The sequence below is a fragment of the Megalobrama amblycephala genome, linkage group LG11 (genome assembly GCF_018812025.1).
Source record: "Megalobrama amblycephala isolate DHTTF-2021 linkage group LG11, ASM1881202v1, whole genome shotgun sequence".
Taxonomy (NCBI): Eukaryota; Metazoa; Chordata; class Actinopteri; order Cypriniformes; family Xenocyprididae; genus Megalobrama; species Megalobrama amblycephala.
In genome coordinates, this window is record NC_063054.1 from 28,025,020 (window position 1) to 28,052,251 (window position 27,232).

At 34.6% G+C, this 27,232-nt stretch overlaps 2 protein-coding genes and 1 long non-coding RNA gene across 8 annotated transcripts; 1 reads left to right on the forward strand and 2 right to left on the reverse strand.

Annotated features, from left to right (window-relative positions):
• Positions 1-1,300: 1,300 nt before the first annotated feature.
• Positions 1,301-9,850, reverse strand: sccpdhb (saccharopine dehydrogenase b). Its single transcript, XM_048207170.1, has 12 exons — positions 9,418-9,850; positions 8,454-8,563; positions 8,160-8,240; positions 7,750-7,879; positions 6,651-6,700; positions 6,001-6,131; positions 5,711-5,828; positions 4,023-4,142; positions 3,843-3,899; positions 3,628-3,739; positions 1,877-1,958; positions 1,301-1,632 (listed from the first exon to the last, which is right to left on the reverse strand). Exons 1-12 carry the CDS (start codon positions 9,614-9,616, stop codon positions 1,533-1,535), a joined length of 1,290 nt encoding a protein of 429 aa, XP_048063127.1. The 5' UTR covers positions 9,617-9,850; the 3' UTR covers positions 1,301-1,532.
• On the forward strand, positions 9,413-22,476 carry LOC125278233. The gene is made up of 3 exons (XR_007187076.1): positions 9,413-9,548; positions 17,317-17,445; positions 22,342-22,476. It is a non-coding gene; the product is annotated as an uncharacterized LOC125278233 (long non-coding RNA).
• Positions 10,718-26,869, reverse strand: cnstb (consortin, connexin sorting protein b). Of its 6 annotated transcripts, none has more exons than XM_048207163.1 (10): positions 26,683-26,869; positions 23,146-23,379; positions 22,351-22,460; positions 18,208-18,238; positions 17,299-17,385; positions 16,602-16,719; positions 14,867-14,888; positions 14,483-14,785; positions 11,918-12,053; positions 10,718-11,793 (listed from the first exon to the last, which is right to left on the reverse strand). In XM_048207163.1, exons 1-10 carry the CDS (start codon positions 26,738-26,740, stop codon positions 11,582-11,584), a joined length of 1,311 nt encoding a protein of 436 aa, XP_048063120.1. In that variant the 5' UTR covers positions 26,741-26,869; the 3' UTR covers positions 10,718-11,581. The 6 variants fall into 6 exon arrangements, with proteins under 6 accessions (XP_048063120.1, XP_048063121.1, XP_048063123.1 ...); XM_048207164.1 differs by lacking the exon at positions 26,683-26,869 and adding an exon at positions 26,479-26,527; XM_048207166.1 differs by lacking the exon at positions 26,683-26,869 and adding an exon at positions 25,423-25,626 and having other exon boundaries at positions 23,146-23,382.
• Positions 26,870-27,232: the final 363 nt, after the last annotated feature.

Below are 27,232 nucleotides of genomic sequence, written 5' to 3' on the forward strand. Positions count from 1 at the left end.
CTTCCGACATGTTGCACGTACATACGCTCACCGTGCACTGCCTTCGTCAGGAATATGTTTTGAACCAAGCATTGGGAGTATTATTTTTCCACTTCAAGCACTGCAGATTTCGATGAATAGAACATGATTTATTAGCAATAGAAAACTTTTGTAATATTATATATGTCTTTACTACCAATTTTGATGAATTTAACGCATCCTTGCTAAACAAAATTATTAATTTCTTTCAAAAGAATCTGTTGGGCCCCAAACTTTTCAATGGTAGGGTATATAAAATGTCTCTTGGTTTAACTTTAAACATTAAAAACTGTTTTAGAATTTGATCCAGGTGTATCATTTTTTCATTTTCGAATCAGAATGATGCTTTAATTGGTGAATTCTGTGATGATTTATGGTATCAGCTGGTTTGTCTAAGAAAATTCCTGTAGTTATAATTAATAAAGGCTTTACATACAAGAGCTAATTTAAGTCTTATGAAACCTTTTTCTAAAAAATACTTTCTTTAAAGTACAAAACCATATTAATTTATAAAACTAAAGTGTTCAAAAGGTACAGCATATCAGGAATAACCATACACATACACATTTTGTCTTTCTCTATGCCATCCTCTCCATTTCTCTTATATTCTACTTGGTCTCAATGCATATATGCAAGGTCTGTGTGTTTACAACACACTCTACTCTTGCAGCTTCTTTAATCAAGTGTGACAATACACATTAAAACAAGCTCCGTCCCAGCATCTCTTCATTTCCTGTAAGACTGTGAAAGCAGCTGAAGCTGAGTCATACTAACTCATGCCTGCCAGGCTGCTTCAACCTTGGCCTGCATCTTTCACCCCCGTTCTTCATCCACTGCGACCCAAAGCCACCTCTCGTCTTTCCTTAAAAGGATATATTCATTGCCTTTTCTAATCTCCCCAAACAACGTCTACCCCTCTCACACCAAATGACCTTTCCTGTCATCTCCACATAAATAACAGGCAGATGTGGAAATGGAAAAAGGGGACCCCTAGTGGCAGATTCCAGTCAAAGGCATGTTAAAACAGATTAAAGAGATCGTTCACCCCCAAATTAAAATCGTCATCAATTACTCACTACCAACCCATGAGACTTTCATTCATCTTCGAAACACAAATGAAGATATTTTTAATAAAATCTGAGAGATTTCTGTCCCTCCATTGAAAATCTATTCACCCAAAACTCTGACACTTCAAAACGTTCATAAATACGTTTGAAAGTAACAGAAAAATTGCCTCAGGAAAGTAAGGTTAGTTCTGAGAAAGGTTCTAGCATCAGCACCATTTTGTTTGATATTTAGTTATTTAATGCAATCACATTTAAAAGCGTTTCAAAATTGTTTTGGGGTCACAGTATATACTTTAAGATCTGAGGCCTTTAATGGCTCACAAACAAAGAACAGACCTACAACACTCATCGATTCACAATACTTTCGGCTGTGTCAATGCAAAATTTCTTAACTTTTCTAAAAACAGAGATGAACTAGGCTAAGTGAATCTGACAGAGTACTCATGTCTACTGTCCGCTCTTCAGTGAGAACTGGATTCCATGTTTGTTCAGACGGTCTATTAGGGTGGTTCTTGCAAACGCTGAGCCTGGAGTGAACACACCACCCCTGTGAGGAACAACAAAAGGACGACAGGTGAGAAAGGACTTCATATATGCTACTCAAATAACATTCAACATCAACTCGTAAATTTAACTCCACACTTAACACATTCACATGTAACTTTGAAACTTAGTATCCAAAAATAAAGTGTATTCAGGTTTAACCACAGCAATTATATAAAATCACCCCAGCAAATATATAGATGTTTCTTTAAGTATGACACCCTGGGGTTGAGGCTGAGATTACTCACTTATTAGGGAGTCTGTGAGGTTCGTTCAGCAGTGTAATAGCTGCCTGCACCATGGTAATAGGTGTAGCAATGTATCCTGGCTCTGCAAAATATGACAGAAGAGACCATATCTGAGTACAAACTCGATTCCAAAAAAGTTGGGACACTGTACAAATTGTGAATAAAAACAGAATGCAATGATGTGGAAGTTTCAAATTTCAAGAATACAACATAGATGACATATCAAATGTTTAAACAGAGAAAATGTATCATTTTAAGGGAAAAACAAGTTGATTTTAAATTTCATGGCATCAACACATCTCAAAAAAGTTGGGACAAGGCCATGTTTACCACTGTGTGACATCCCCTCTTCTTTTTATAACAGTCTGCAAACGTCTGGGGACTGAGGAGACAAGTTGCTCAAGTTTAGGAACAGGAATGTTGTCCCATTCTTGTCTAATACAGGCTTCTAGTTGCTCAACTGTCTTAGGTCTTCTTTGTCGCATCTTCCTCTTTATGATGCGCCAAATGTTTTCTATGGGTGAAAGATCTGGACTGCAGGCTGGCCATTTCAGTACCCGGATCCTTCTTCTACGCAGCCATGATGTTGTAATTGATGCAGTATGTGGTCTGGCATTGTCATGTTGGAAAATGCAAGGTCTTCCCTGAAAGAGACGACGTCTGGATGGGAGCATATGTTGTTCTAGAACTTGGATATACCTTTCAGCATTGATGGTGCCTTTCCAGATGTGTAAGCTGCCCATGCCAAACGCACTCATGCAACCCCATACCATCAGAGATGCAGGCTTCTGAACTGAGCGCTGATAACAACTTGGGTTGTCCTTGTCCTCTTTAGTCCGGATGACATGGCGTCCCAGTTTTCCAAAAAGAACTTCAAATTTTGATTCGTCTGACCACAGAACAGTTTTCCACTTTGCCACAGTCCATTTTAAATGAGCCTTGGCCCAGAGAAAACGCCTGCGCTTCTGGATCATGTTTAGATATGGCTTCTTTTTTGACCTATAGAGTTTTAGCTGGCAACGGCGAATGGCACGGTGGATTGTGTTCACCGACAATGTTTTCTGGAAGTATTCCTGAGTCCATGTTGTGATTTCTATTACAGTAGCATTCCTGTATGTGATGCAGTGCCGTCTAAGGGCCCGAAGATCACGGGCATCCAGTATGGTTTTCCGGCCTTGACCCTTACGCACAGAGATTGTTCCAGATTCTCTGAATCTTTGGATGATATTATGCACTGTAGATGATGATAAGTTCAAACCCTTTGCAATTTTTCTCTGAGAAACCCCTTTCTGATATTGCTCCACTATTTTTCACCGCAGCATTGGGGGAATTGGTGATCCTCTGCCCATCTTGACTTCTGAGAGACACTGCCACTCTGAGAGGCTCTTTTTATACCCAATCATGTTGCCAATTGACCTAATAAGTTGCAAATTGGTCCTCTAGCTGTTCCTTATATGAACATTTAACTTTTCCGGCCTCTTATTGCTACCTGTCCCAACTTTTTTGGAATGTGTAGCTCTCATGAAATCCAAAATGAGCCAATATTTGGCATGACATTTCAAAATTTCTCACTTTCAACATGTGATATGTTATCTATATTCTATTGTGAATAAAATATAAGTTTATGAGATTTGTAAATTATTGCATTCCTTTTTTATTCACAATTTGTACAGTGTCCCAACTTTTTTGGAATCAGGTTTGTATATAAGGTGAATATTTTGAGTCAAATCAAATAGAGAGTAGGACAATACCTGGTCCTGTTATTTCAGTGTTGATTGTGGCATTTGGCTTGCCCTGAGAGGGGTCCTGACCTGTTGTGTAGCCCTCTCCCATAAACCTCAGACAGAAAGAGGTTCCATCCATCTGAAATAAGACAACAATGACACCAAATGTAACTTCAACAACACAAATAAGGACTTAGTGATTTGTCTTGGGAATTTCAATGTATTATCTATTTTTATTGAACCTGTTTTCTTGACGGTCCGGTCTTGGAGAACAAACCAAATGAAAAAAATCCTGGAAACTAGAAGAGAAAAAAAACACACTTGAGTTTATACAAGCAGTTCTTGCTGTTCTATGGTATGAATGAAAATTTTATCCATGCGATCTTCTTTTAGCCGTTATAATCAAAAAGATGCTGCTGGACCTGAGTAAGCAATCCCCTGCCGAGACTAAATTTGACCATAAGCCAGAAGACCATGCCTGCAAAGAGGGTCTTCACCACGGAGAAGAGACCACCAATACCTACATATGCCATGTACTGAACCTGAAGATAGAGGAAACCAATTGAAAACTGCAAAACAGTGAACTGTTGACAACTGATTCAATCAAATGAAGGTCATATATACACAACAACAAAAAACTAAGTGGGTCAGACACTGAACTACACACATTTGTGACTGCTGAATTATTAACATACTTTTGAGTCCACAACATGACATCAATCAGAATGACCATATACTGACAGCACCCTGTTGACCTTCATGACACCACCCTGTACACAGTGGTCATCGCTATGGAGATGAAAGAAAAGGACGATGAATCACAAAGACTGTGAATCATCCCCTGCTCTTTCCATGAAGGCTTTCAGAGCACTATCACAGTAATCATGCTCACACAAGACAGATCGAAAAGAAATGTAATTAAAACTGATAAGGGGCATAATGGTGTTTGGAAAGCAAGGGAAGAAACTGTCAAAGACTGTCTTTTTTAAGAGGATGCAGATGGGTATGCAAGAACCCATTAGATCTTCTGTACCAATATAACAGTTTAAGAAAACTGAATACTGGGTTTTAAAATGTTCTGCTCACAAAAACTGATTGGCATGGTTTATAAAACAGAAATTTGGACTTGTTTTAGTCAAATTACTATGAATGAAATACAATGAATATATACTGTAAAAATAAATAATTTATATATATATATATATATATATATATATATTAAATCACATTCATAATGCAGCCTTGTTAAACATAAGAGACTTCTTTCAAAGTTAATACATTGAAATATATAATATAAATACAATTTTAATTTAAGTTTTTATTATCAATTCAAAATAATTTAATTTAAAAAAATATATTTTTTATTTTGATATTTTATATACAATTTAAGATTATTTCACTATATAATAATTATTTCACTATAAACTAAAAAAGTAAACTATAAACCCCAAAAAATGACAAATTGGTAATATGCATATAACATAACATAATATAATGTTATTGTTATAAATATTATATATATATATATATATATATATATATATATATTAGTGCTGTCAAATTGATTAATTGTGATTAATCGCATCTAACAAAAGTTTGTAAATATATAATGTGTATATGTTTATATTAGTGCTATCAAATCGATTAATCGTGATTAATTGCATCAATATTAAATATTAATCGATTAATCGCATTAATATAAAATAAGGTTTTATATATATATATATATATATATATATATATATATAGTGCTGTCAAATTGATTAATTGTGATTAATCGCATCTAACAAAAGTTTGTAAATATATAATGTGTATATGTTTATATTAGTGCTATCAAATCGATTAATCGTGATTAATTGCATCAATATTAAATATTAATCGATTAATCGCATCAATATAAAATAAGGTTATATATATATATATATATAAAATATAAAAAATTGTGTTCCCACTTGCTCTAATAGCAAAAGAAAGAAAAAACCATAATAGCATTTCCACAACTTTCCAAAAGAGAGAAAATATATAGTGAGATTGACTACATTTACATTTTTTAAACTCATCTAATTGTTAACAAAAGTGTGTGTGAATTCTTGCCAGTCTATAGACTCACAGGGCTGTGTTTATGTTCCTCATGCATATAGCGCTGAGTCCGTCGCACCACAGATGGATCTGAGCCCATGAAGGGAATAGCATATTGCTCAATCTCCTTAGTGAAGAATACAGCTCCCCTGGGTACACCAAAATAGCAAGCAAATTAACACAAGTACAGATTTACATCCTGAGAACGATTCTTCTTCACTCCTCTGGGAGTCAACTGCTATATAAAGCACATGAAACATGATCAAGATATTATTAATAGAATCTAATGCCAAGAATTATTTTATAAAAACTTAAAATCACCTCTTTTTAATTTTTGTGCCGACAGTCGGCAGAGGTTTATGCCCAAACTTCTTCCTTATTCTTCTGAGACTGGCACTGTCAGCAAAGCCAAAGATGGCTGACTGCCACGTTGCATCATGGGCACATCCTCCCTGATGAAGAAGACAAGACAGCTGAACAAAAGCCAAGACATGAATTGCTTTATTGAGGACATGCAATAGGTCAGATGCAAACAAGCTGCTATAGCCTTCTTCATACCTAATTAAAACAGCAGGAAAAACAATTTGATAGAGTGCTAATGAAATACAACAAAATATGCCATCTGTTACCCTTACATTGGAATTTAATTTATATAAAGCTTTTATGTAATTTTATATAGTGTTTCAGAATGTATTTTTTGTTTGTTTTTTTTGTTTTTATGAGAAAAAAAAAAAAATCAAATTACTCATTAACATGAATTCCCACAAATTCCTAGTTTGCTCCACTGGGATATGAGAGTTTGTTGCATTATTCATGAGCAGCTGCAATTGTGAATTCCCAGAGCTTAATATAAGCACTGCTTTAATCCTAGATCAAACCAAAGTTTGAGAGCTAATTTTCAATAACAGTCAATCAAATTCCAGTGGACCCTTAATATAGATGTGCAAATACTGTGGCGAGTTGTCGCTCACCTCAGGTCCCGTGTTGATGGTTAAAAAGCTCTCCACAGCGGTGAGCGTTCCTGTGAAAGACAGGCAGAGGAGTTGTCAGGCATCTGCTGCTCTGCAGGCATGTTTGCCCACAGCAGCACTTCAAAGGCAAACGACAGACATTCACATCCTGTAAGCACTGAGCGCCTTTGCCTTTGTCACTAATACGTCTCACTAATTGGAATGAGATAAAAGAAACCTACTGCACAAGGGTCGTGTGAAGCAAAGGTCAAAGGGCATACACAGGGCAAGTATCACAGTAACATATGTAAATATAAGAGCCGGGGGGTGAAAACTTCTGAAGGGCAGTACTAAATGAAAAAAAATATTTAAACAAAATAAGAAAAATCTTGATCCTGTTCAAAAGTTTTCACCCCCCAGGCTCTTAAAAGGAACACTCCACTTTTTTTGAGAATAGGCTCATTTTCCAACCCCCCCCTACAGTTAAACAGTTGAGTTTTACCGTTTTCGTATCCATTCAGCCGATCTCCGTGCCTGGCGGTACCACTTTTAGCATAGCTTAGCATAGTTCATTGAATCTGATTAGACCGTTAGCATCTTGCTCAAAAATAACCAAAGAGTTTCGATATTTTTCCTATTTAAAACTTGACTCTTCTGTAGTTACATAGTGTACTAAGACCGACGGAAAATGAAAAGTTGCGATTGTCCTCAGTGTGAAAAGATGGATCTCAAAATCATACAGTCACTGCTGGAAAGGGTTCAAATACATAAAAGATGCTTGAAAACTGAAGAATCTGGAGGACATGGAGGATTTTTCTGAAGAACAGAGCTCAGTTTAACTGTTTATGACAAACAAGAGACTCAAGAACAACCATCACAAAACAAGATCATCCAGGTAACGACACAGTATTAAGAATTAATGGTTCACAGACTTTTGCACGGGGCCATTTTAATAAATTCAGCTTTTCTTTTTCTTGTCGACTATATATAAACATTTTTTTATGTAAAATATCTTACTCAGGATAGTACTAAAGAAAAAATAACATGCATTTTGTATGATCTCTCTTAAAAAGATACATTATTTTATTAATACTAAAACATTCACAGACATGCAACCTACCTTTGAAGTGATTCTGTGTATAAAGGATGCCCATATCTGCTGGTATTGAATCAAACCCACAGCTTCCAATGACATACACACCATTCTCCTGAGCTTTACTGTGGTAGTTCAGCTGTATCCCCTCTAAAAACTACATAGATAGAGATCTGCATTAACATTCATAAGTTTGGGGGTGAGTTAATTTTTTTTTACATATATAATGTTACAAAAGCTTTATATTACAAATAAATGGTGTTCTTTTGAACAAAGCTCACACAAAAATATTAAGCAGCACAACTGTTTGTTTTTTATTGATAATAATAAGAAATGTTTCTTTAGCACCAAATCATCACATTAGTGATACTGAAGACTGGATTAATGACTGCTGAAAATAGAGCAAGAAACAGTGATAAAAGCACAACAGTTACTACCTGTGGTTCTCCACAGATGTCAATACAGTGCGCCCCATTCTCTATACAAGCCTTCACCACAGGCTCTCCATAGAATCTGTACTGTTGAGAGAAGACAACTCAGCACCATCTACTTCCATATATACAAAATGGCATTTTACAGTCAACAGTTCACTCAGAAGAACAAAACTACATTTATCATTTTTTGTCATAGAGCTATCGTGGGACTACAGGTGCACTGAGACAGGTGTGAATGCACAGATGTGTAAATTGACCCCTTCCTGTGCTTTTTTACAATAGTCTTTGTAGACTTACTGGTCCCACGCAGTTGAGCACAATGACACCTTGTTTGCACATGATGGCCAATGACTCTGGCTCGGCTACATCTGCTACAATAACCTCCACACACTTCAGCTCTGGTTTACCTGCAGACAAATGATGGAATGTCAGAGATGGATGGATCTCTCTTCTCTAAAAGCTCAACATGTTAGATGATAGATAGATAGATAGATAGATAGATAGATAATGTTTATCGGTTTAATACATATAACATTGACCAATTGTATTCTTTTACCTTTATAACCAATTGCATAGTTTTAAAATCCTTGATTCTCAGTATAGGCAGCTCCAAATGATGATGGGATTGTTAGAACATTATGCATTTAATCAACAATATTCTCAAACCCTGTAATCCCATCGGATAATCTCAACAGACAAAATCTGCTGAAACTCATCTAATGCCATGAGCTGACTGCCTCATGTCTAGCCATGACAGTATGGTAATTCAATCTATACCTAATACAAACTAACCTGTCATAAATAACATATGTGCATTGTAATTCTGTGCAGCCTGGCAAAAAAAAAAAGAAGTACTGTGGTTGTAACATTATGGTATTAGAGGGTAAAACATAGATATAGGTCTATTCATGTACCAATAAATTAAAATAAAACATAAAAACAATGAATTATTTTAGGTTAAATGAAAATATTAGGTTATCTCATAATAAACTATAAACAAAAATAGATGACAAACTTGATAATATAGGGGAAAATATAGTAGTAACACCATGGTAATTTTCTAAAAGGTCACATGTATTGTCTAATGTAATTACAATTTAAGTGAGAATTAACACGTACATATTTTTATGGCGTTGCTTGAGTTAATATTATATTTTATTTTCTAATGTAATTTATTATATTTATAATATGAAGTACAATAATGCTAAAATCTAAAAAGTTCTTGTAAAACACAAATGTACTGCGTCAAACAAACACGTACACAGATCGTCAGCTGCCTGAATGAGTGTTTTTTCCAGTCGGTTGCGGTTTCGTCCGGCTACAGCCCATTGTAACGACCCTCCTGGACCCTCGGTAGACGTCCGCGCCACCTCCTCCACTACAAACTGACCGGTAAAACCCGTAGCTCCGAACACTATGATATGGTACGGTCTTTTGCTTGACGTTGTGAGCGTCGCCATTGTGTCTGTGATCCGCGAGCGAGGCGAAACACAACCGGGGTCAGAGCGACCGCTGCTTCTCCTCTGGTGTCACTGTACAGTTTCAGTGTAAAAACTGCTGAAGATGTTTTTAGAAGTTCAGATTGTGCCTCAGATAAATTGTAGCTCAACTATAAATCCAACTGTTTGTGGGTGAAAATTCCAGAAACTGTCACACTTAGACAGTAGAGAGACATCTTGTGCTGGAAAGGTGATATTACCACAACAAACATGCAGAGGGGTTCATTGTAGGCTATGTTTTGTGACCATTAACATATTATATATAAAAGCAAATATATGTAAATGTAACCATCAATAAATTACAATTGAATGTCAGTTGATAAATTATTGGATAGCAGCTTATTAGTGACTGAATTTACACTGTTTTGAAGAAATCAGTCAAATGTAGTTGTTCAAGTCAGACAACTTGTGAAAATGTTTTCCATTTTTTTCTAATTTAATTTTTTTTATTATTATTACAAATGATTTTATAACTTATCAGCATAATTATTTAGTTTTTGCTTTAATGACAGCAGTACTAACTTGATATTTTGTACAAAGGAGTTCACAAAATGAAAGAAAAAAAAATATTTTTGTATTTATTTTACATTTTCTTTAAATTTGTTTTAAAAAATCTAAAACTTTCTGTTTATAATTACACTTTTGAATCTTATATTTTCAATGAGTTTTTAGTCTTTTTAGACACCTCACTGTACGTTTTTGTGATGATTCACATATTCTAAAATTAAATTAAGCAAAATTAATGAATTATTTCATTACATACTTTACATTTCAATTGCATTTAAAGTTCAAGCATACAGTTCTGTTGGCAAGAAAATAATGACAGTACAATGATCATGAAATTGTCTCCTAATCAGGGCTATGGCACTATAATATTTTTGTTCTGTACATCTTAATGCTTTAAATTAAATTAGCTATGAGTCAGTCTACAAATGACCCATTGGTCTCCAAAGAGAAATGCTCCTACTTCACCCAAGGTTATGTGTGCCAATTCCATTTACTGCTGCGTCATCTTTTCTTCCATTCAGAAGACCAATCCTATTATCAGAATTACAGAATAAACCCACTTCCAAAATATATTTCCAGTCATAATTCAGAGATTTCATGTGTACTACTTTGGAAAGGAAAAAAGAAAGACATACAACAAAACAGGATTCTAATTCTGAGCATAACATTAAAACACTTAAAATTTAAGACCCCCTATTATTGATAACACAAAAACTCACACTCACTTTGACTGCTGAACATAAAACATGTTTGTATCTAAAACAAATTGACTGCTTGCTGTCTTTCATACAATTATACAATTTTCAGATTTATTTTGTACCAGCTGACCACAAGAGCAGTGCTTGAATAGCAAACACATTATCTAATCAGAACTGATCGATTATCATTATTCAGCCTATCCGTTATATGTCAATCATAAAGCCATTTCTTTGATAAGTTAATATCCTATAAGTTATAACATTGCTACATACACCCATTTTTGCTTATTCACGTTGATTGATACTGTATGAATTTCAGTGGTTACGGCACCATTGAAAAGTGCCAAGTCACTCTATCTCGAAATAAAAATATACATTACAAAGATAACCATGGAAGTAGTGTAATAGAGTACTAAAATGTACAAAAACAATGTTACTGGCTCAATGCATGTAGTTATTGATCAGAGGAATGGCTCTGGTGGTATATTAATATGATCTCTAATAAGCATGTTTTAGTAACAATATTAAATACTTATCACAAATGTATTTATATGCATTAGGAAGCCCTATGTGGTTTGTATAGACTCACTAAAGAATCATTTATTAAGGCCTGTCTGGTAATGTGCATTAGTGCATATTATCTCAAGAGGAATACTGTTGTTTATCATCGGAAATGGTAGTATACAGAAAGAGTTCCACTTCAGTTAGCATAAAATAGCTGCTATGATGCACCAGAAGAGAGCCACTGTGTGAAAGCGTCCACTCCTCGTCGTACAGGTCCAAAGTAAAATTCCACGTTTTGTGAGAAGTCCACACACACATTAGAGTACGCCTCTCCAACGAGACAATAAAGAGCAGTCCCACCCATGCTAATCACCACGGTAGCCAGACACAAGAGGAGAAGGACAAGGCAAGAGTTTCCAGCCGATTGATCTGTATGCATGAGAAAAATTAGCTTAGAGCATTCCCACATTAATGCAAACCAGAAATCTGAATATATATATAAAAGTCCTATCATATGTGACAATTTGTTTACAAAAATGTGATGAAATTGTACCTTGATCGAAAGCATCATCTGGCTCTCTGAAGTGGACCTTGCGTTTGGTTGAATGTTTTTGTTGAGTTGCATTCTCTGTCTCCATGACGCAGACTCTCTTCTTTAAAATAGAGACTAAGCCATTTGAGGGAAACATCTACAGAAATACAGTATGGAAATCCATGAAATAGACTGCAAAAGCTGATGCAGAATTATTTTTAAAGGGTTAGTTCACCCAAAAATGATTTTTTTTGGTCATTAATTACTCACCCTCATGTCGTTCCACACCTGTAAGACCTTCGTTCATCATCGGAACACAAATTAAGATATTTTTGATAAAATCTGATGCCAGCAAGATAATTAACACTCTCAGATACCCAGAAAGCTACTAAAGACATATTTAAAAAAGTCCATGTGACTACAGTGGTTCAACCTTAATGTTACGTGTATCAAACTGCCAAAGTCACCTGATTTCTGTAAACGAGGCTATGTTACATCATAAGTGTTTCGAAATTTCAATGGTTCACGTGACTTTGGCAGTTTGATACACGCTCCGAACCACTGATTCGAAACAAAAGATTCGTAAAGCTTCGAAGCTTCATGAAGCAGTGTTTTGAAATCGCCCATCACTAGATATTGTTGAATAAAGTCGCTATTTTGTTATTTTTGCCGCACAAAAAGTATTCTTGTCACTTCATAACATTAAGGTTGAACCACTGAAGTCTCATGAGCTGTTTTAAATATGTCTTTCGTAAATTTCTGGGCATTTTAAAGTGTTAATTATCTTGCTGGCAATAGAGGCCTCACCGAGCAATCGGATTTGATCAAATATATAATAATTTGTGTTCTGAAGATGAACGAAGGTTTTATGGGTGTGGAACGACATGAGGGTGAGTAATTAATGACAGAATTTTAATTTTTGGGTGAACTAACAATTTAAGAAGCAATGTACTTAGCAAATAATGTAATGACAACCTATAACCACAAGGGGGCAGTATGTGCAACATAATAATGAACTGAACTGCATTATTGTGATCCCTTGTGTGAAAAAGTACTCTTTAACATACCTTTAAAAAGAGTACTTATTATGGAAATAATATATGTAAGTGTGAGCCAATGTTTTTAGAACCAGTGTATTATAAATGACATTTTTTAGTTTACCTTAAGAGTGCTTTTTGACCCACTTTAGTAGGACTTTTTTATATGTAATATTTATAATTACTTCTATTGTCTTTGAATTATGGTTAAAGTGTACTGCCGAATGTACTGACATAAAATACACTTTAATGGAATTTCTATTGAAACTTGGGTGTCATGTATTTAATTATGTTTGAAATGAAGTTCCAATTTAGTACATTTAAAATATATTAACTTGTATTATGATGTAATATCAAATAACACAATACGGTTAAAATTATAATGAAATACTTTACATGTGATTTAGTATGCTATGTTCTGTAAAGCATAACAAAAGATTATCAAAACAATGATTTAAAATGTACTTTAAAGTAAAACTTTTAATTCGACATTATTACAAAGTGTACTTAAGTGTGTTAGGAAAGTGTACTCTATAAGTACTTTTAAGTAAATATATTTTTAAGATCTGAAGTACACTACAAGTCCACAATCAGTTACAGTTAAGCGCACTTCTTCTTCACATGTGATAGTTCACCCAAAAATGAAAATGCTGTCATTATTTACTCACCCTCACGTCATTCCAAACCTGTATGACTTTGTGGAACACAAAAGAAGATATTTTGAAGAACTGTTTTCGTCAATACAATGACAGTCAATGGGGTCCAACACAGCTTTGGACCCCATTGACTTTCACTGTATTGACAAAAACAGTTCTTCAAAATATCTTCTTTAGTGTTAAGCAGAAGAAAGAAAGTCATACAGGTTTGGAATGGCAAGATGAGTAAATAATGACAGCATTTTCCATTTAAGTGAACTAGTTGTTCATTATGTTTACATATTCTAATATGCCTCATAATAATGTCATGATGTAAACATTTTTGTTGATTTTTAAGTCAAATCAGAGGCCAAAACAAAAGTGCTGAGAGTCTTTAAATCACTATAAAACAAACACACCATGTCATCATCATTCAGTTGTCACGTTTGTTGACTGAAAAAGTCAGTAACTCTCACGTAGTGTTTGTCCAACACAGTTCTGGAGAAGGTTTATTCAGATGGACTGTTATTTAAGACGACCACGCCCAATAGCTTGGGGAAACCATACACTCCCTGAACGCTTCTTTATAAAATTCCTGCAGCTGGCTGCCATAATGCTGTGGATGACATCACACTATTTTGCTTTCACAAGGCAGAAAAAACCTGTGGTGAAGAAATGTGGCCTGAGAATTGGAAGAAAGTCCCATTTGACCTTTCACAAAGTCATAAAAAAAATCAATTTGAGGACCCAGATTAATACATCATTGCATATTTAAGCTCTGATGAATACAAATCGTTCGGTAAGCGGTTGATTTGGAGAGATCGCAGCAGACGGATGGTGTCTCAGCATGCTTATTTTTTCTAAGGGCAGATGGTAATATGCAAGAGATTAACATCACTCCTACAGCGTCTTACCTCCTTTACTTGAATGAGGTTGTCCAACTCATCCACAGGAACCTGGCCATCAAAGTCTGCATCGTCCTGCAGCTCCTCATTCCAACACTCGTCCTCCTCAAGACCTTCCTCCTCCTCCTCCTCCTCCTCCTCGTTCTCATTCAGTTCACAGTTCTCTTCTGGCTCCTGTTCAGCTTCCAGCCATGAGCAGTCGTCCGCCCTGTTTTCTCTCTCGGTTGAGTTCACTGAAGCTTGTACTTGTTTTGATCTTCTGTGTTCTGTCACATGGGATGGGCTGTTTTGTAGTTTTATGTCATCCATGTTCTGCAATAACAGACTGCTTTAATCAGACTCACAGAGACATAAACTGCATTGGTGGACAGTAAAACAATTAGAATATTTTACCTTTTCCAGAGAGAGGTTAGGCCTGAAAGAGGAGTAGAGTTTGTCAAATTATTAAGGAGTTATTTTATTTCAGTAGTGTTGTTAAAATATTTGTATGAATATATAGCAAATTTATCAAATAATTAATAATTATGTATGTATGTATGTATGTATATATATGTGTGTATATATATACTATATAAAACCATATATATACAGTACAGTCCAAAAGTTTGGAACCACTAAGATTTTTAATGTTTTTAAAAGAAGTTTCGTCTGCTCACCAAGGCTACATTTATTTAATTAAAAATACAGTAAAAAACAGTAATATTGTGAAATATTATTACAATTTAAAATAACTGTGTACTATTTAAATATATTTGACAAAGTAATTTATTCCTGTGATGCAAAGCTGAATTTTCAGCATCGTTACTCCAGTCTTCAGTGTCACATGATCCTTCAGAAATCATTCTAATATGCTGATTTGCTGCTCAATAAACATTTATGATTATTTTCAATGTTGAAAACAGTTGTGTACTTTTTTTTTTTTCAGGATTCCTTGATGAATAGAAAGTTCAAAAGAACAGCATTTATCTGAAATACAAAGCTTCTGTAGCATTATACACTACCGTTCAAAAGTTTGGGGTCAGTAAGAATTTTTATTTTTATTTTTTTGAAAAGAAATTAAAGAAATTAATACTTTTATTCAGCAAGGATACATTAAATCAATCAAAAGTGGCAGTAAAGACATTTATAATGTTACAAAAGATTAGATTTCAGATAAACACTGTTCTTTTGAACTTTCTATTCATCAAATAATCCTGAAAAAAAATATTGTACACAAATATTTTGTACAATTGTACACATTAAATGTTTCTTGAGCAGCAGATCAGCATATTAGAATGATTTCTGAAGGATCATGTGACAATGAAGACTGGAGTAATGATGCTGAAAATTCAGCTTTGTGAAATATATTCAAATAGAAAACAGTTATTTTAAATTGTAATAATATTTCACAATATTACTGTTTTTTACTTTATTTTTAATTAAATAAATGTAGCCTTGGTGAGCAGACGAAACTTCTTTTAAAAACATTAAAAATCTTAGTGGTTCTTAGCCAAACTTTTGGACTGTACTGTATATATATATATATAGTACATTTTTTGTTGCTTTTTTTGTTAGTTTTATAGTACATTATTGTTTTTAGATATTTTTATTTGACAATTAATTTACATTTTTTTTTACATCTTTATATCTTTACATTAATATGTATTCTCAGTGTAGTACTATATACACAGACACATATGGGATATATATATATATATATATATATATATATATAATATGGGATATATATATATATATAGATAGATAGATAGATATATAGATATGGTATATATATACATATACAAACACATACTATATAAATATTACAGAAATATAAATTACATTTTAAAAAAAGAAAAAATATTTTAAATTAATACATTTTAAAATTAATATTTCACAATATTACTGTTTTACTGTATGTTTGATCAAATAACAATTTGAACACGTCAAATAAAAGCTCTTAAATATATCAACATTAGTCCAGTAAAAAAGAAAAGTCCAAATTCATGTAAGGGTGTTTCCCTATAAATCAATTTAACTTGATGGTATTTGACAAGGACTGGTTCTGTGAGGGTTGAACAATGGACAATGGGAAAAAATGCTATAATTACTATTTTCTACTGGCTTGGACAGTTCTTCGCAGTCTCACCTCTGGTGTGTTCTGCAGATATGACTCAACACTTCCATATGCTCTCGCTCTCTGTCCGTTCCATTAGCGTTTAAAGGAGAGTTACTTTCGGTTTGGATGCTGATTTTCCTCTGGGACTCTAAAACCAAACATATGGATTTGAGTCTTCTAAATATTTGGACCGTGTCTCTCATTTTCTCTCTCACACACACAGTACAGTATGTTCTCAAAGAATATGTGAAAGCAGTCTAAAATATTATTCTCAGTTCCTAACATTTCATGAAAAAAAATCTTTGTAGTACCAAAAAACAACAAGAACAAAAACTAAAGCTATGTGACATTCTTCAGGTTTCACTTTCCACAATAAGGCCTTGTTGACAGTTAATCAGATAAGATGGGAGAGTCTGACCTCTGTACTTCAGTGATATTAGTGAAGTAACAGAGTCACATGTGGTCTGGGCAATCTAGCGCAGTTGGGAAATGAGCAATTTCCTGAGATCAAACCCTACCACTGCTGTTTACTTGTAAAGGATGAAACTAGCAATTCAACTTACAACAGTATTGTCCTATTTATAAAAGATGTCTCATCTTTATAAGATAAAACAATGCTTTAGGAAATCCTCTCACATGCAAACAATGTGACCTCCCCTGGTTAAAGTTATTTCAGGAAATATTTTTTTTTAAATACATACCATCCATAATCATCTAGCATTCTTACCCCATTTCTCTTGTATAGAGGCCAGATTAGACAGCAGTCTCTCATGGTACAGCTTCTCAAGATGCAGAAACTCCACTGCCCACTGATCTGAGATGGTCAATGCTTAAAGAAAGCAACACCAATAGCAATACCATTCAAAAGTATGAGGTAAGTAAGTTTTTTTTTAAAGACATTATGAGAATGCATTAAATTGATCAAAAGTGACAGTATAGACTTATAATGTTATAAAATATTTCTATTTCAAATAAATGCTGTTTCTTTGAACTTCCTGTTCATCAAAGAATCCTGGAAAAAATATGATGCTCTCCACAAAATTATTAAGCAGCACAACTGTTTTCAACTGTTTGATTGCTTCTATTGTTCTCCTCATTTGTAAGCGTCTGCTAAATGATTAAATGTAAATGATATAAGAAATATTACTTGAGCAGTAAATCGGCATATTAGAATGATTTCTGAAGGATCATGTGACACTGAGACTGGAGTAATGATGCTGAAAATTCAGCTTTGCCATCACAGGGATAAAATACATTTTAAAATATATTCAAATAGAAAACAGTTATTTTAAATTGTAATATTATTTCACAGTTTTTACAGTATTTTGATCAAATAAATGCAACCTTCTTTCAAAAGCATTTAAAAATTCAACTGACCCCAAACTTAATTAATAAAGGAAGACCATATGATAAGCAAATTATTTAAAAATCCATCAACATCCTTCCTTTTGTGCAACACCCTAAAAGTCAGCATGGAAAGTCACACCCTAATGAGCCCCCTCTTGGTTACGCTTGCCCCGGTCTCTATGACAACAGCATCAACAGGGACCATTTAGTGATAGTAAAGGAAAGGCAAAGAGGAAACGGACAGAGAACAGGCGAATAACAGTGGTGGATTTAAAATCCAAAAGGATACAGTCCTCTTCAAGGAAGTAGCTCTCTGCTATCTGTTATGGAAGAAAAATATCAGCAAGTAAAATATTACATCTCCTTACCAATTCATTGCATCATCACAAAGACAGTTTCATCAAGCGTTCAGTTGAAAGACTTGATCATCCGCATTTCCTGTTACACCTGAATCTAGAGTCTTGATTTCATTTCAATTCCCTGATCAAGAGAAGCTGTAGTGAAGAGCACAATCAACAGAATGAAGCGCATGCGAAGGGGTCTGACAGTGAGTTTTGATGAGAAAAATCATGTGTGAGAAAATAACTGCCCTATCTTTGCCCATCTAATGCATTCTCTTACATGGATGGTCTATATTTAGTGTAATGCAGGATAATGAATTGTTTTTCCTGTACTCTTGATTTTATCCAACTACAATAATCTCATTGAGAAGCAATTTACCCCCCTCTATTTATAACTCTACAGGGAGATTAAAAAAAACACTCACAGTGAGCACATTTCAGTAGTTTGTCTTCTTGACAGATCTGATTTTAAATTTGCTTGGTGTTTAGTCAAAACAAGCTGAAGCTTTTTTTACACACAGGATGCCTGGAAATGCTGACAAAATATTTTTAAAAAAACAAAATGATTAGACTGTTTTTGTACTACTTATATCACTTTTTGGTTGAAATTATTGAGGTAGTTTAAAACAGAAAGAGTTTATAAATATAGAGTGCATTAGCATCCGCCCACTTTTTCAGCGCCGTTGGTTCCGGAAGTATTTTTTCCATTTATTTCTTCAATAGGGATTTCAAAAAAAGCCATAAACCTAGCCAACCAGCTATGAGGTGTATCACAACAATATTTGAAAATCAAACAAAGGTACAAGACTGTGTGTACTTATCGGCTTTAGATGTTCGAAAGAACTACAATCCCATGAAGCATTGCAAACAGCATAATCAAATTCAAAAGGATGGAGAAATATAAAATTACTTATTTAAAAATGTTGATTACATTTAAAAACATACGGAGCCCCGCACATGACATGCAAGAAAAAATTACTCGTTATAATTTGTTCCCTCGATTTACTAAATCTGCGCATGATTTATAAATCGAGGAAGCGAAATTGTAAATCGTGCACACGATTTAGCCTACTATTTTTTTCCTGCATGTCATGTCTGGGGCTCCGTAAAAACAATATATTTTAAAGGTGCCCTAGATTTAAAAATTGAATCTATCTTGGCATAGTTAAATAACAAGAGTTCAGTACATGGAAATGACATACAGTGAGTCTCAAACACCATTGTTTCCTCCTTCTTATATAAATCTCATTTGTTTAAAAGACCTCTGAAGAACAGGCGAATCTCAACATAACGCTGACTGTTGCGTAACAGTCGGGGTGTACGCCCCAATATTTGCATATGCCAGCCCATGTTCCCAACATTATGAAAGGCATTAGACAAGGGCAGAACGTCTGGATGTGCAGAGCTGAATCAACAGACAAGGTAAGCAAGCAAGGACAATAGCAAAAAATGGCAGATGGAGCAATAATAACTGACATGATCCATGATTACATGATATTTTTAGTGATATTTGTAAATTGTCTTTCTAAATGTTTCGTTAGCATGTTGCTAATGTACTGTTAAATGTGGTTAAAGTTACCATCGTTTATTACTGTATTCATGGAGACAAGAGAGCCGTCGCTATTTTCATTTTAAACACTTGCAGTCTGTATAATTCATAAACACAACTTCATTCTTTATAAATTTCTCCAACAGTGTAGCGTTAGCCGTTAGCCACGGAGCACAGCCTCAAACTCATTCAGAATCAATGTAAACATCAAAATAAACACTGTACTTACGCGATTAGACATGCTGCATGATGAACACTTTGTAAAGATCCATTTTGAGGGTTATATTAGCTGTGTGAACTTTTTTTATGTTGTTTAAGGCAAGCACGAGCTCTTGGGGCTTGGAGCACGAGAATTAAAGGGCCACACACCCTGAATCGGCTCATTTCTAATTATGCCCCAAAATAGGCAGTTAAAAAAATGAATTAAAAAAAAATCTATGGGGTATTTTGAGCTGAAACTTCACAGACACATTCAGGGGACACCTTAGACTTATATTACATCTTTTAAAAAAAGTTCTAGGGCACCTTTAAGTTTATTGCAAAGTATGCATACATATTCAAATATTTAAGTATTTTGAGAGCGTAGGGAGACCGACTTGATTATGTCATGAGAGTGGGTGGAGCTAAAGAGATCTTATGGCCATTTTGCCTGTTTCGACTCTCTGATTGGTAGAATTTTCTGTACAGAATCATGGGTAATGTAGTTTTTACCACAAATTTTGCTATTAAACACCATTATTTTAAAACTAAGTTGAAATAATGAGAGCTAACGGCTTCAACAGAAGCAAATACTATCATACTCGTGATACTATCATGCTCACAGTAAGTCTTTTTTACAGGTTTATATGTTATCTTTAAAAATCAATTTCCCTATGAGGAAAATTATTGGAGCTATTTTACTTTTGCAACAAGACTGTTGCACTCTATAAGTTTAGTTTTGTTTCTTAAAAATATCCTAAAGTAAACAACAAAAGTTATCTACACTCTTAGAATAAAAGGTTCAGTGGGGTTCTACATAGAACCCTAGGGTTCTTGACTGAATTTTAAAGAATTCTTTATGCTAAAAAGTTGATGACTGCATAATACTTTCATGTTTAATAGATTCTTTCACACGTTTATGGGCTGTTTAATTAATAATTTTACTTAAAAAAATGCATTAAAACAAAATTATTTAAACAATACATAAAGGCTCTGTTTCACAGACAGGGCTTAGACTAAGCCAGGATTAGGTCTTAGTTCAATTAGGGCATTTAAGTAGATTTTATAATCATACCCTAGAAAAAAACAAAAACATTACTGGTGTGCATCTTGAGACAAAAAAATGACACTGACATATGTTAAGATATGTCAGAACAAGTTGTTTTTAGTTAAAACAGCTCAAACATCCATTTTAGTCTGGGACTAGCTTAAGCCTTGTCTGTGAAAACGGGGGATTATGATCACATGATGGGAACCCCTAAAAAGTTCTATAGAGTATATGAAGCACCTGACAAAACCCTTTAAAGGTGCCCTAGATTATGTTTTTAAAAGATGTAATATAAGTCTAAGGTGTCCCCTGAATGTGTCTGTGAAGTTTCAGCTCAAAATACCCCATAGATTTTTTTTTATTAATTTTTTAACTGCCTATTTTGGGGCATCATTATAAACGCGCCGATTTTATGCTGCGGCCCCTTTAAATCCCGTGCTCTCCGCCCACAGAGCTCGCGCTTGCCTTAAACAGTGCCTTAACAAAGTTTACACAGCTAATATAACCCTCAAAATGGATCTTTACAAAGTGTTCGTCATGCATGCGGCATGCGTGCGTCGGATTATGTGAGTATTGTATACTGTTATATTGTTTACTTCTGATTTTGAATGAGTTTGATAGTGCTCTGGCTAACGGCTAATGCTACACTGTTGGAGAGATTTATAAAGAATGAAGTTTTGTTTATGAATTATACAGACTGCAAGTGTTTAAAAATGAAAATAGCGACGGCTCTCTTGTCTCCGTGAATACAGTGATAACCGATGGTAACTTTAACCACATTTAACAGTACATTAGCAACATGCTAACGAAACATTTAGAAAGACAGTTTACAAATATTACTAAAAATATCATGTTATCATGGATCATGTCAGTTATTATTGCTCCATCTGCCATTTTTCGCTATTGTTCTTGCTTGCTTACCTAGTCTGATGATTCAGCTGTGCACATCCAGACGTTAATACTGGCTGCCCTTGTCTAATGCCTTTTATAATGTTGGAAACGTGGGCTGGCATATGCAAATATTGGGGGCGTACACCCCAACTGTTACGTAACAGTCGGTGTTATGTTGAGATTCGCCTGTTCTTCAGAGGTCTTTTAAACAAATGAGATTTATATAAGAAGGAGGAAACAATGGAGTTTGAGACTCACTGTATGTCATTTCCATGTACTGAACTCTTGTTATTCAACTATGCCAAGGTAAATTCAATTTTTCATTCGAGGGCACCTTTAAGCTTCTATATAGAAGGTCTTTTCATGCCTATTTTTGTAACCTTTTCAAACTCCCAGTGCACACACCTGGTGTAAGGAATGAGGGAGGAGCATGTGATCATTCTCTTCAACAAGGGACTGCAGTGAAGCCAGAAGAGAAGGACTAGGTCCAGGTGGCACAATCCCAGAGAGACGACCTGTACAGAGACCACATCAGGAGGAAACTCAGGAACTCTGATGCTGTTGCATTATTATGACTTTAGTAAAATGGCAAACCCAGTGCTTTTTGAGTGCATTTTGGTTAGTTAAGTTTATGGTTAATTAAACTGCTAACAATAAAAGGAAAGATTGTTTTTGGAATGTTTTCATGCGATTAGTAGAAGGTCTAAATTTAACCTTAAAGAAGTAGTTCAGCCAAAATGACAAATTTGTCATTATTTCCTCATGTCATTCCAAACCAGAAAACTGATATTTTTTCCTGGAACACAAAATGTAAAAGTGTCCTTGATGCATCCTTACTAAATAAAAGTACTAATTTGTGTGTGTGTGTGTGTGTGTATATATATATATATATATATATATATATATATATATATATATATATAAAATATATATATTTTATGTACTGACCCCAAACTTTTGAACAGTAGTGTCCGAGTCATATCAATTGCTTATATGACACTTTCATGATACTTTTGAATCATTTTAAAAGCTTGAAATCCACAGTCTCCTTACATTATTATAGTATATTATATTATAATATGAAATAAAAAAATAAATTATAATTATAAATATTTCAACCTTTGTGTTCCAAGGAAAAATTAAAGTACTTCCAGTTTTTGATTGAATTCTAACCTTTTAAATAATATTTAAAATGCCTACCATGAACTAAAGAGCAACTGTGGCTCTTGATGTTTGTTGGAGACCCTTCTTCTGGGTTCCTGTTCTCTGAGTCGTGTTTAACAGCTTCCAAATCCATAACCTCTGCCTCTTGCAGCTTGTTCTGGTTCTCATCAGAGGTTGTTAGGTAAGATGTAATGATGTCCTCTGTGGTCTGGGTTATTGTGCTCATCTCTTTCCATCTTACAGACTTCCTTGTCTCGGACTCTCCCATAACTGCTAGGTGATCACAAAGAAGATACATGATCATGAAACTGAATCTATATCTTAGTCAGAATTCAAGAAAAAAACATTTTAAGGACTAAATACTGTATATCCACAACTTGATCCTGGTTTTTCAAGTTTTTCACCCTGCTGTCACTTATGCTGGTCATATCTGCCATCAGTGACTGTGATGCATCTCAGTGATCATAAAATGATTCCTCCCAAAAGAATTCAGAGAGGAAACACAAGTACACAAGTAGGACAGGTTTGGTGATGATAAACATTTTTTAAGCAGATCTTGGGCCTTACTTGAGGAAAAACTTGTGAAGCTGTCAAACAGGGTGTCCTAACAGCGAACTAACACTCATTTCAGTTACTCCCGAAGCCAACAGCAAGCGCAACCTGACAGGTGTGTTCAAAAACAAGAGCTGGTTATAGCAGCAATGCATAATTCATGAGATGGGGCTCTTGTCTTTCACTCTGTCCAGGCATTTTGAGGGTGAAACCAGAGACAGAGAGATGGAAAAAGGGTGTGCAGTGTGGATGAGTGACTTTATAGTAAATAACATGTCACTGTCAGTGTGGTAACAGAACAGGGTGAATGATGAGGTGGAAAAGGCTGAAAGAAAAGTTGAGATGTTTCTTGACATGACATGACCACAACTGGCCTGATTGGTGTCAAGATGAACCCTTATAAAAGCTGAAGAGTGTGGGCATAAAACAAGATGCTGCAAGAGTGCAATGGTTTTGTTTGCAGAAACTGTGTTGAAATAAATTGTTTATATATAGAACAAATTGTTCTTTTTAATACACTACTGTTGAAAAGTTTGGGTCGTATGTAAGAATTTTTTTTACAGTAAAAACATTAATATTACTACAATTTAAAATAACTGTTTTGTATTTTAATATATTTTAAAATGTAATTTATTCCTGTGATGGCAAAGCTGACTTTTCAGCAGCCATAGTCTTCAGTGTCACATGATTTTTCAGAAATTATACTAATATGTTCATTTACTCATGAGAGTAATGAGACATTTCTTAATATTATCAATGTTAAAAATAATATTTTTGTAGAAACCACACATTTTTACAGATTCTTTGATGAATAAAACATAAAAAAACAGCTTTTGTACTGTCACTTTGCATCCTTGCTGATTAAAAGTATTAATTTCTTTAAAAAATCTTACTGACCCCAAACTTTTGAACAGTAGTGTATACTGCAATATGAAAAAATTGCTGTAGTATAACCATGTTTATTTGTTCTTGATATAGATAGTACCATGAAGTGCCATATAAAAATGGTATTTTCACATTTTAATCATTTAATACCATGGTATATATCAAAAATGTGGTATTACATTCTAATCGTGTACCATGGTACCACCACGGTCCTGTTGTGGTGTTATCTAACCGACTGTTATTTACTTATTTATTTTTGAGTGAATTTCATTCACAGCTAGGTTGGGTTCAATAATCACTTTTAGAGTTCAATAAACCATGAATTAACAATTTGACAAGCAAAGAGATTTGTGTGTAGTAGCCTGTTAAGTTATATGTCAGGACATGCTTATGTTTTAACAGCAGACAGGTGTTCACATGCCTTATGTTAAAGAAACATACTAAAACTGACCCGTTTTTAAAAGAAAAGAGAAAAAAAAAAAGAAAAGAAAATGAATAGGCTACTCAGTTCTCTGCCCCTTTTGGTCAACTATGGAAATTGCATTGTATTGAACTTATAATGAATCTTCACTATTTGAATTAATGAGTCTGCTAAATTAATAAATGTAAATATAAACGGCTTAGGCGAAACCCAACATAATAACGTGCACCGGCAAATTATATTTATATTTACGTTACTGCTCTTGCAATATATTTCTACTCATCTAGTTTTGCAGACATACCTTGCACGCAAATGAAAGATGGTGTCAAGGGCGCGTGCTTGTCCCGTAACCATTTCACAGCGTCTTGCCCTTTATCACTATTTTATTTCCATCAGAACCGTTTGAAAACGAAACACATACACACGACTCATTGAAATCTCCCTGTCGTACTTACATTTAGTCTCTGTAATGATGTTACAATAGTCCGCATCTATAAACGCGTGCACGCGCAGCGCTCATATCTGTTCCCAGAGCTGCTCAACCATCGACCCGAGACCCCTCTCTGTGAAATACAAACCGATCTGAAATCAGTTTCGATACCCTGCTCGTCTCTGCATCTGTGCAGTTGTTTACGATCCAAACAGGGGCGTTTCTTTTCAAGGTTTCGGTCTTGCTGGGCGTTTAGTGCCACCCATCGGTTCACATGGGGCAGTGACATTAGAAAGTGTTCTGAGACCTAAAATTACACATCAAATTGCCGCCTGTTAATTTTAAAACTGCATTCAAGTGGCTAAAATTGTTTATTTGCCCACAGAATTTATGAGGAATCTAACTGCAAATATGACACATTTGCTCTTGAAGCAATTACACATTTAGTCGCGACTGTCCTGTCAGGTGATGCGAGTGAAAATTAAACGTAGTTTTATTTTTATAATCGAAACTACCTTACATTAACCTGCCTACTTGCATTTTAAGTTTTCTTTTATGCTAAATTAATTTATAAACTGAATTAATGTTAACATTTGTGGCTTTATATAGATTTTCTGATGCGTCTAATAGGCTAATGCTAATAAGAATTATGCATAAAAAGCCTATATTTAATATATTACGATATAAAAAATTTATGACTGAGAAGTCTTCACTCACTACCCAAAACCAAACAATATCCAATAATGTGAAACAGAATGATCTTCTCAGATATTTCGTTTATTTATTAGATTATTCATCACCGAAAAAGCTGCATAAAGAAAAGATATCTGTTTGTATTCAGTTTCAATAATCTATCAGCATCATATCCAAGGCTATTCAAAATATTTTCAGAAGTATTTCCCCAAAAAATAAACTGTGCTGTCATTACAGCTCTGAGGGCAAACATGAAATAAACATTAGAATATGTAGGAATTGGAGCAGAAAGTAAACGCAACCCTTGAAACGTGGAGTCATTATGGTGGCTTGCTGTAGTCTGTAATGTCTCTGACTTCATAATAGGGTAGGTTTTATCCTATTGTACCTTCTGAGTGAACTCTTAAGGGGCTGCACTTCATCTCTTCCGGTAATAGGCTATGTGTTGTGACAGAAGGATGAGCTGATCAGCTGACTCACTATACATCTGAATGTTTTCGTAATCCTCTGTGAAAAACGCAAACCTCAGTTTTCGACGTCTATAAAAGGGTTAGTTCAACCAAAAATGAAGTTTCTGTCATTAATGACTCACCCTCATGTCGTTCCACACCCGTAAGACCTTCGTTCATCTTCGGAACACAAATTAACATTTTGATGACTCGTCCATAGACAGCAACGTAATTACGACTACAGTGGTTAAACCTTAATGTTATGAAGCGACAAGAATACTTTTTGTGCGCAAAAAACAAAACAAAAATAACGACTTTATTCAACAATTTCTTCTCTTCCCTGTCAATCTCCTACACTAAACATTGTACATTGGAGCGCTTCCAGATTCTACGTCAGAACGCCTACTCAGTATTGGCCAATAACGAGTCGGCATTCTGATGTGGAAGCGCTGAATGTAAACAGCGTACGAGAATGACAGGGAAGAGAAGAAATTGTTGAATACATTATTTTTGTTTTGTTTTTTATTCTTGTCGCTTCATAACATTAAGGTTGAATCACTATAAGCACGTTGACTATTTTAACTATGTCTTTATTACCTATTTCTGGACCTTGAATGTGGTGCTTTACGTTGCTTTCTATGGGGGATCAGAAATCTCTCGGATTTCATCAAAAATATCTTAATTTGTGTTCCG